The sequence below is a fragment of the Microplitis mediator genome, chromosome 4, assembly GCF_029852145.1.
Source record: "Microplitis mediator isolate UGA2020A chromosome 4, iyMicMedi2.1, whole genome shotgun sequence".
In the NCBI taxonomy this organism is placed as follows: Eukaryota; Metazoa; Arthropoda; class Insecta; order Hymenoptera; family Braconidae; genus Microplitis; species Microplitis mediator.
Window position 1 is genome coordinate 9,920,049 of NC_079972.1, and position 10,936 is coordinate 9,930,984.

The 10,936-nt window shown below is 29.8% G+C and overlaps 2 protein-coding genes across 8 annotated transcripts in view; both read left to right on the forward strand.

Annotated features, from left to right (window-relative positions):
• The first annotated feature begins 2,172 nt into the window (after positions 1 to 2,172).
• On the forward strand, positions 2,173 to 4,393 carry LOC130667004 (uncharacterized). Its single transcript, XM_057468373.1, has 4 exons — positions 2,173 to 2,281; positions 2,385 to 2,511; positions 3,773 to 3,858; positions 3,927 to 4,393. The coding sequence occupies exons 1-4, from the start codon at positions 2,273 to 2,275 to the stop codon at positions 4,203 to 4,205; spliced, it is 501 nt and encodes a 166-aa protein (XP_057324356.1). The 5' UTR covers positions 2,173 to 2,272; the 3' UTR covers positions 4,206 to 4,393.
• A 2,017-nt stretch (positions 4,394 to 6,410) lies between these two features.
• LOC130667003 (mitogen-activated protein kinase kinase kinase kinase 5) overlaps positions 6,411 to 10,936 on the forward strand; it is an 18,362-nt gene continuing 13,836 nt past the window's right edge. For 3 of the 7 annotated variants that reach the window (XM_057468370.1, XM_057468368.1, XM_057468369.1), the window contains exons 1-7: positions 6,412 to 6,772; positions 6,866 to 6,923; positions 7,024 to 7,179; positions 8,169 to 8,401; positions 9,105 to 9,368; positions 9,458 to 9,653; positions 10,399 to 10,505. In XM_057468370.1, the coding sequence (XP_057324353.1) occupies positions 6,662 to 6,772; positions 6,866 to 6,923; positions 7,024 to 7,179; positions 8,169 to 8,401; positions 9,105 to 9,368; positions 9,458 to 9,653; positions 10,399 to 10,505 (1,125 nt within the window). In that variant the 5' untranslated portion in view covers positions 6,412 to 6,661. Of the gene's footprint in view, positions 6,773 to 6,865; positions 6,924 to 7,023; positions 7,180 to 8,168; positions 8,402 to 9,104; positions 9,369 to 9,457; positions 9,654 to 10,398; positions 10,506 to 10,936 lie in introns of all 7 variants that reach the window. The other 4 variants (XM_057468364.1, XM_057468367.1, XM_057468371.1 and 1 more) reach the window with 2 other exon arrangements.

The following is a 10,936-nucleotide window of genomic DNA, read 5'->3' on the forward strand; positions in this document are numbered from 1 at the left end:
TCACTTAGACAACACAGTGAGGTTCTCGCAATGAAAAAAACCCGCACTCATTCGATCAGACAACAAATAAAATTAAGATAACCTACTTTACGGTTGTATATTCTCGAATTTACCTAATTATTATAGGATAATTTGCGTTTAAAGAGTCTAGACAAAGTACAGGCAATATAATAAAATATAATAAACAATTTATTCTGCTAGATATAATAATAAAAATTACTTACAATTATTCGTAGTAATAAGTTATGAACTATCATGTCGCTCGTCAGCGGCAACGGTTCTAAATATATTTAGTGGGCGCGTGGCACAGATTTTTTGTGTATTTTCACTTGATTAATTAAATTTATATTTTAGTATAACAGTAATGAGATAGGATAGATATAATAAAAGAATTTAAATTATAAGTAGACTTAGAGTAATAGTATGGCGAGTATATCGCTAGAATATTTTATGATTTATATAGATTTCTATCTTATTTTATTATTAGCACGTCCCACGCAGGAGCTGCCAGAGTTGAACGACGGGGCCCTACTTGGCCCAGCACTGGGGAATCTAGCTTTGGCACACCTATATTGGCCCATGCTTGGCTCAAGATTGGGTACTCAGTCCTGGCCGTTACAATGATTACCCGGGCTTGGGCCAAGACTGGGTAACCGAGCCTTGGCCATTCAATGGCAACCCAAGTAGTAGATATGTGGACATACAACTAGCGCCCTCTCTCAGCCGTCGGTAAAGAAGATTACCAACCTCCCACTTATCCACAATGATATTACAGATCCCTACAGGCGCAGTAAATCCATCCTTGCTTATCTACTTTAGGCTTAGGCCAGGACTGGGTAACCTAGCCTTGGCCGTGACAATGATTACCCGAGCTTGGGCCAAGACTGGGTGTCCCTGTCTTGGCCATCCAATGCCAACCCAGACTTGGGCCAAGGTAGGATTACCCAAGTTTGGCTATACCTATGGTTTAATAAGTAGATCATATAAATGTATTCGTTCAACATTAGTAGATTCGTCCAGTAGCTATCGTTCGGACCCAGAAATCAGAAGGACGGCAGTTCGCGCCCGGAGCCCAGCAGAACTTTCACCGAGTTTTTTTCACATCATCTACCTCCCTTAGATAGTTTAAACGTTAATGATCATGAACTCTACGGGGTTGATAATAACAATTTTTTTTTTTTTTTAGTTAAATTTATTCGTTTCTTCGATGCATGGGCAAAGTCTGGTAACGATGACTAGGCCAGGCCTGCCAACCAAGGATGGGCCAGGTCTAGCAACCAGGACTGGTCTTGTGTTATCATTCCAGAGTTCTACCACGGCTGGCTTACAAGCTTGGGCCAAGCCTGGGCCCACCGTACTTTCATCTCTGGGGTGCTTGTTAGGATCCAAGATCGAAGTGGTTTAACCACCGTAGGGTCTTAGGGCTGAGTATTTGGGCTCGCTCCCCACTTCCCTCACGGTCATACGTTGAGGTGATAATTAGTCATGTGACCATGGCACTATGACTCGAGTTTTAGGTCGATGATACGACGATAGCAGGGAAACCGTAAGGCTGAGGACGACGAAGACATTCTGCATTGTCTCAATATATATATATATATATATACAAAATATATATAAAAGACGTATATGGAACGGAATAATAAAAAAAAATCCCGATTAAATTTATATTTAGAATAAGCTTAACGTTTTAATTTAAAACATCAAGTAAATTAATTACTAATTAATTAATTTATTTCATAGGGGGAATATCGAAATAAATATTATAAATAAGTAGATCGTAAAATTATTTTTAAATATTAATATTTGAACTTTGTATTTTACCCGGGAAAAAATAATTTAGATCTACGTATATAGATCTAATTTTTTTTATATTTAGGTCAAAATTTGAGCTGATTTTTTAGATAATATTTCGATACGGAATATCTGCATTTTATTTTATGGAATTTTTTCGTATCGTCTGCCTGAAGTCTTTAAAATCTAAAAAAATTTATTTATGACTCAACTAACATTTATTGTGGTAATTAACAGTCACGTCACCGATTGAAATTCCCCGTAATAGTTACAATGTAATCACCTGATACTAATAGGCAAATGACTTCCCGACTTTTTCTCCCTTTCCACATAATTACCATCATATTTAATCTATTAAATGTATGACAAATCGTTAGTTGTCAACAAACCGGCAACAGTTTCGAACCTTCATTAATATTCAGTCAAATTTATTCGAAACTTCTATTTACTTTCAATAAAACGAAGTTTTCATTTCAATATGAAGATAGTTAGTAAACATTTTTTAAATATTTATTTAAGTTAAAAAAATAAAAATTCATCTACACATATTGTTATTACATCCGATTCATTTTCTGATTTTTTTATTATAGATGGAACAGATTTATTATTTAACGAAGATATTGGTTTTTTGCACACTAATTTTTCAAATAAAAATTGTAACGGGATGCATGTGCAAGGAGGTGCCATTAGTGGAACAATTTTGCAATTCTGATTTTGGTAAATATTAGTTCGAATGTTAATTATTCTCAGAAAGTATGATAATAATTATGGTTTAGGACCCTATTATCGGTTCTTTTATTGGATTATAAATATATGCGGACAACAATATAACACGAAAACTTTGAGTATTATCTACAAAATGAATTTTTAGGAAACATCCACTATAAAAAAATTTTATAATAGTATACCCGAATTTAAGGAATTTGAATCTCGTGTTGACGATTTTTGTAACTTTAAAAAAACTAAAGAGTAAACAAATTTTTAGCGCACAAATTGCGCTCTTGAACAGTTCCGGTAACCGTGAAAAAATGTTTATAATTAGTTTTAAATCCTTTTTTATTTTTTAACGTTCTTCGAACCTTTTTGGGATGAATTTTTTTTACATGGAATATATCAAACTTTATGAACAGATGTATGGCCACAGAATTTCCAAAAATATTTCGAATAAAAAAAATTATTTTTCATTTTTTATTAGAATATTTTAGCCGCGTTACTCATAAAAAACCACAATTTTTAATTATTATATTTTATTTTTTATATTAATATATTATTATTATATTATATTATATTATATATAAAATAGGGGAGGGAGGGGCAAAAGGGGGTACTTAAGGAAATACCAAGTTTTCGAGGACTCAAATACGCTAAATCTTTTTTTTTTTTTCAATGATATTCAAAGTAAATAGAAGAAATTTTCAGTTACCGTTGAAAAAAAAAATTTTTCATTTCTGCGGGCAAAGTGGGGTACCCCCTAAAAAATATAAAAAAAAAAAATTTCTGGATTTTAAACGAATTTGATTAAGTTGAATTTTTTAAGTAAAGTAATTTACATGAAGAAAAATTATATTTTACATGTTTATTGGACACAAAAGAAGAAAAAAAGTTTTTAATAGTTTTTATCATAAAACAAACGTCATTAATATTTTTCAACTGACAATTGATTTCCGAAAAAGTTTATCAAAAAAAATTCAAAATAACGCTTAATTATATTTACATAAGTGATTTTGGAATGTTTAAAAACCATTTAAAACATAAAATTTTTTTTATCAAATTTTGGGGGTACCCCGTTTTGCCTACCCTACCCCCCTTTGCCCCCTCCCCCTTCCCCTATATATAATGATTATTATTATTATATTATATTTAAACTCGAACTCAGCTGGTGAAAAACTATTTTAATAATGTCATAGTTTCTGAAATAACCCTACAGAAAATGAAGACTTCGCATTTTTTATAATTATTGTATATATATTTTTGTCAGTTATCAAGATGAAAGTCAATAACCAAGCAGATATCGCTAATTCAAGCATTCGCATATACCAATTTGACATTATGAAGGTCTATAAGGTAAATATATTTGAAAATACCATACACAAACTATTTTAAACTAAAATAAATTTATATTTATAAATTAGATACGTTATGACGGTATTCCAATGTTATCATACGGGATGATGACTACCAATTATGAATTATCCTGTGGAGTTATATTGCAAAATAATGATACTCTAATATATGGTGGAAATTTCATCGAGTCTCAGTTGCCCGACATGCATACATGTGATTTAACAATACACAATGAAGAAGCCATGAAAATTTTTGAAAAAAATAATTTCACTTCCAATCCTCATTATTGTGAATACTTAAACTTTTACAGGAAGGCATCCAAAATTTTTTATGGAAACTTAGAATAACATCAAAAATTTTAAATTTATCGACAAGTTAATTGATTGATTGATTATTTATTAAATTTTATCTTGTAAGCCCGTCATCTATTTATTAAAGTTTATCTTATCCATCAGTTTACAAAATAATATCAATTAGTCATATGGAATTTAGTTGTGACTGTTCAGTATTCTAAAAAAAAAAAACATATCTTATACATTTGATTGCAATTGACATTAAAAAAAGAAAATTGTTGAAATTTATGTATAAAACGAGATTTCTAATTCTGTATGAAATATTTTTTAGCGAGTAAATGTATACTCGCACTTTTTCTGAATTATCAGATAATTATAATGTATAAGAGATTGAAATCGAAATAAGTAAAATATAATACAATATTTATTAAATTTCAAATTTTGTGTAAATTTATACGATATTAACCAAATAGTCACGGGTTTTCCGCAACTGAGTTACGAAGAAATAGTTTCAGTCAATGTACCGACAAGTTGAAGGTAACATTTGAAGGTCAAGTTCATTTTATCAAAGACCGGAACACCCCAAACTATTAATAAACCCTCTAAAAGTGAAATTCACTGCAAATCAATGGATAATGACAATTTTTACAGCTATAAGTCTACCACTAATTCAACCAGTGGTATACTTATAGCGAGTTCCCGGTGAATATTTACTAATTCGAAGTAAATTTCACTAATTCAGTTTTAGAGAATAATGAGTTGAATAAATATTAAAATCTACCTCACCACCAAGGACCCAAGTAGCATACTTGGCTTTACGATCTTTATAAGATAGCAGTTGTTTGACCTATCGATAAGGCATTCGAATTTTGATAAAACAATCAGAAATTCGTCGTCAAAAAACAATAACTGTTTAAAAGACTTGACATAAACGGCGGCAAAAAGTTAATCATAAATAAATTCCCTATCCAAAAGTTCTCATAGAATCCACTCCCATGCACGGAAAAAAAAACTGTTGCTGCAACAGGACATGGCTCTGTAGCAGCTACAGGGCAGTTCTGTTATAGCTACAGGACTCCCGCTGCAACAGTATAACAGGAAATCCCCGTAGTATTCAGAAGATCAGTCCTGTTGCAGACACAGGTTTATTCCTGTTGTAGTCACAGATCTATTTCTGTGGCTGCAACAGGACTGATCTTGTAGCTGTAAACAAGGTGGGCCCTATAGCTGCTACAAAATTGTCCTGTTGCAGCAACAGTTCTTTTTTGACTTATTTGAGTGGAATCTATATATGGAAACTTTTGGATGTTATCTGAACGACTTGTCAAATGAAATGACTTTTTTAAGACGGGGAAAAGAACACAAATTTTCTATGACTCCTAAAACCAATACGACTGCCCAATTTCAAAACACAGTAACTGACAAAAATAAAATTTTCGAAATATGTATTGAATCATGTCCGCTAGACTCCACTGGAACTAGAAATACTAAAAAATCGATTTTGAAAAATTTGTCCCTTACTGTGTTTTGAAATTGGGCAGCCGAACATCTGTATGTCTTATTTATATAAAAAAATTTGCCACAAAATTTTAGACAAAATAAAATTTGTCTTATTCCTTTTAAGAAATCTTTATGACATCTTAAAGCGGTCTCTGTGCTACTTGGGTAATTTTACAATTTGAAATATGAATTTTTTCTACAATTATCCAATTAATCCAATATTTAAAAATGATAATAATAAAAAACTAATGAATTTTAAACAAAAAATGATAAACTGAGCCAGAAAATAACAGATTTCATAAATTTTTTTTTAAATTCAAAAAAATGACATATAACTAAAAAATATATACTTTTTTTTCTTAAATCCTTATATATTTTAATAAACCGTTTGTTATTTACTGACTCCATTTATTAAAAAATAATAAAATTGTCTAATGTCTGCTGGTTTAATTACCATAAATAATTAAATAAGACGTCAAAAGGAGCGTGTAATTAGTAGGACGGTAGGTAAAGTTGGCGGCAGTTTAAATAAGTAATTTAAATTACGGAACATTGACTTGTCATTGGCGTAGTCGCCATATCTTCGAAAATCGACTTCTTCTCTCTCTTTTTCTCTCATTAAAATTACTCGCCTCCATTCCCCACGTCCATGATGTCCCAGAGTAGAGGTAGAGAGACAACCAACCACCAGCACAAAAGCAGCACTATCCACTAGCTGACCTGAAGATGCTGATCACTGGAAAAGTCATTCCATGCGCGGCCAAGTTCAGTGCTGTTGTGAACAATGGCGACCATGGCGACGTTTCTATCGAACGTGTGACATCTCGGAAAATAAATAATAATTATAACAACAATAATAATAATAACAATAACTCATCGTGTAATTTATAAACTAAAGTAATTACAGTTAATCAACGCATATTACTGTACATAATAAAATAATAAATAGTGATAAATATAAATAATTAAATGAATAAATGGTAATAAAATCTAACGAATGTTGATATACAATGGCGGTAAATGCCAATGTACTCTCAAGCGACATAAGTAGACGAAATCCACAAGATGAATATGAACTCATTCAAAGAATTGGTAGCGGAACTTACGGTGATGTTTACAAGGTATTTTTTCAGATTATTATTTTTACTAGACGTCTACTTATTGATGGCAATTTTATTTAATTAATTAACTCCATTGTCTTAAAATAATTTAAGGCTAAAAGACTGTCCATGAATGATCTTGCTGCGATAAAGGTTATCAAGTTGGAACCAGGTGATGTCAAGTGTTGATACGTTTTTTATAATCAAGATTATTGTTTATTTATTGATAATTTATTATATTAATTAATTTTTTTTTGCTTGTTAATTTTTAGGCGACGACTTTGCTATCATACAGCAGGAAATTTTAATGATGAAAGATTGTCGACATCAAAATATTATTGCTTACTATGGCAGTTATTTGAGACGTGATAAATTGTGGATTTGTATGGAATACTGTGGTGGTGGTTCATTACAAGATATTTATCATAGTGAGTTATTTTTATTCGTTATTATAATTTACATTAATAAATTTTATTTTTATTTATTACTCTATAAATTTATTGTGTAATGTAAATATGAATATATTTATATTAATTTTTTTATTCCAAATCTATTTGGCCAATTTAGATTAACCTACATACTTTAATAAATCTTTTATTATCCTTAATTATAATTGAATTATTAACTTTTGTCAATTTATAAATTATAATTTTCAATGAGTCATTTTAGTTCATTATTTATTTATTTATCAAATCATTTTAAATTGTTGTAATATTGATAAGTAAAACTATAAATTTATTAGTTTATATATAAGTAATATTTGTTTTTTTTTTTATTTTATTTATTTATTTCTATGTATAGATTACATTTGTAACTTTTTACATTTTTTTCTTTGCTTATAATCTAGGTAATTAAATTCTTTGTAATATATTATATTATTTAATCTAAACGTCTTTTATTTTGAATGTTCTGCTTTTATACTTTGGTTTATCAAATATTACATGTCATTTTCATCACTAATAATCACAAATACAACCCTCCTGCTTTCCTGGCACTGGAACTTCGGTTATTCCACGTAATTGTCCTCTCCGTTGACTTGCCTCTCAAAAGTTCTCAGATATGAGCATATTTTTTCATCCGGCTCATTTCTGAGTGTTTGTGTTAGGAGCATGTACAGGTCTGCTTCCACCGCTTGTCCTTTCCATGCTTCCACATATTTTCTTGTCTCACACTGATAGAAGGATTTCTTAGTATTTAAGAAACCATTTCTTAAATACCAAAAAATCCTTCTATCAGTGCATCTTAGACTACTTCTGCTAATGTGATATTGGTTATTTTTTGTTGTTATTTTTATTTTATATTTTTCTCTTATAACTTTTTTATCATCCCTCTGATATTATGTTTCTTCAATTAGTAATTTCAGTTTATCATTTATTTTTAATATAAAACGTAATTAATTTTTTTTTATTTCGAATAGTTACTGGACCATTGAGTGAAATACAAATAGCATACATGTGTCGTGAGACACTTTTGGGACTGGCTTATTTACATGGAATGGGAAAGATGCACCGAGATATAAAAGGTGCAAATATATTATTGACAGAATCTGGTGATGTTAAATTGGCAGACTTTGGAGTTTCTGCCCAAATAACAGCAACAATCAATAAAAGAAAAAGTTTTATTGGGACACCATATTGGATGGCACCAGAGGTATATTTTATAAATAAATTGTTATCATAGAACCCATAGAATGATAAGAATAGTGAATCTGCCTTTTTGAAAATCTCAATCATCTTTTGAGAATATGTTGGTACTAATAAGATACAATAACCCTCAGAATTCCAAATCTCTATCTACAATAGTTTCTGAGTAAACTCAGAGAGCTCGAAAACGTTATTATTAGTAAGCCTTTGAGCTCTTCGAGTTGAAAAAACAATTGAACCGAAAAAATATACATTTCGCTGAAACAAAGTAATTTTTGTCCGACGATATCTTTTAGACTTAAATTTGATCAAACTTGAAAACAAATCGGTTGAGCGACTTACGAATCATGCGACAAAAACTTAAAAAAAAAAATTGTTTTAATTTTTATTTTTCGTATAACTTATAATAAACTATTCGATTGATCGACTCCAAAATCTATTTAGTTATAAGTCTTGGCGAGCAAAAATATGAAACCAACTTTTTTTACTTCTTTTCACATCTGAAGTAATTCCTCAAAATTTAAATTCGATCAAAACGATATTTCATAGTTAAAAAAAATTAAAACTGTTTTTTTCTCGGAAAAACTGAATTATTCAAAGCGATTTAGCTGTATTGTTATAAATTATACTATTATTTTCATAAAAATAATGTTTTGAAACAATGTAGTAATTTAAAATAAAATTAATTAATTAATTAATTCGTTAAATAGGTTGCGGCTGTTGAAAGAAAAGGTGGATACAATCAATTGTGTGATATTTGGGCATGCGGTATCACAGCAATAGAATTAGCAGAATTACAACCTCCGATGTTCGACCTTCATCCAATGCGAGCACTATTTCTTATGTCTAAGTCAGGATTTAAGCCTCCTACATTAAAGGATCGCGATAAATGGAGCCCGACGTTTCACAATTTTGTTAAAATCGCGTTGACTAAAAATCCTAAGAAACGACCGACTGCAGAAAAATTATTACAGGTTTATAATTCAATTAAGTAGTTATTATAACATCACTAAATAATTTATTTAATTAATAATTATTTAATGTTATCGATTACTTTTTTTAGCATGCATTTTTTCAAGGAGAAATGAGTAAAAGGCTGGCATTAGAATTATTACAAAAAGTATCAAATCCAAGTCATATGTTTACTGATTTAGAGGCTGATGAAGATGGAGCTGTGCCAAATGTACCTCAGAGAATAGCTTCAAGACATACATCAAGACCTAGACCAAAGAGTCCTATTTCTCAATTAGACAGTGATGGTAATTTTATTAAAAATTAATCAATAACTTATTCTGTTTGTTCGTATCCATGATCATTAATAAATTATATATAGCAGGAATGTGGACAAAACATCGAATACACTAATTATTGATTTAGCGACGTTTCGATTCTTTTAGTGAATCTTCATCCGACATCTATAAGCATACATGCATCGCAAATATAATAGAGAACAAATAAAATACAGTAACTTCATCATGATCCTGAAGTTAACAGACGATTAACAATTTTCGGATTTTTTTTTTTTTTTTTTTCAAAAAATCAATTACAAAAAAATAAAAAATAAAAATATGCACATGTAGAAAATTGAAAAAACTATAGACGGAATTTTTTGTTTTTTATAATTTATCGTTTTGAAAAAAATTAAAAAAAAAAACAGTAGCAAAAAAGAGGCAAACTGAATTTTTCGATCGTAAAGCACACTCTAATGCTTCGCATTGAGAGTCATGCAATTATTAGACCTCGGCTAACTTCAGTATCATACTTCATCAAATGCATGACTAATCTACCTCAATTTGTAGTGTACATCGACTATATTGCGATGTATGTTTATGGATGTCTGATGAAGATTCAATAAAAAAATCGAAACCGCTAAATCAATAATTAGTGGGTCCAATGTTTTGTCCACATCCTCACTATAGATCATTTATTAATTAATAATTATTAAATATAATTAAAAAAACATTTTTTTTATAGAAATTTAATTTATTATTGAATATGTTATAGATCGAATTATTCTTGATAGTGGAACACTACAAAGAGACGACGCATCACCGCCAATTGACGGTGGTAACCCTGTTTGGGATATCATGGATATCATGAATAATGTTAAGGTAATTTAATTATTCAATTTACTTATTTATTGCAAAATAAATGTCATTTTATTTAGGAACATTCTCATGTAAATAAATGAAAACCAACGACGATATTAATTTACTATGGTACGAAGTCTTGTCAATTTATTTTTACTTTTTCAACTGTTGTGATGAAAATATATACAGCAGGACTTCGTTATAAGTTTATTAGTTTCTCTCTCTAATTATCGCGATACTTGATTTATAAAAAAGACAGCAAATAGTCTTATAATGAGGCCCGACTGTATTAATTAGTCCAGTTATTACCAACAAGATATTTAACTGCGATCAATATTTATAAAACTTTTTTTTAATTATTAATTTCATATTATTTGTAATTAATTAAAAATAACTAATGGTAATCAAATAATTTTTATTGGCTTTTGATGTTGAAACCAACTCATGTAGTT

Bases quoted from the DNA above. Each gene is read 5' to 3' on its own strand.
- LOC130667004 (XM_057468373.1), top strand. The intron at 2,512-3,772 runs GTAAATATTAGT...TATTTTTGTCAG, and splicing joins ATTTTGCAATTCTGATTTTG to TTATCAAGATGAAAGTCAAT. The intron at 3,859-3,926 runs GTAAATATATTT...TTTATAAATTAG, and splicing joins ACATTATGAAGGTCTATAAG to ATACGTTATGACGGTATTCC.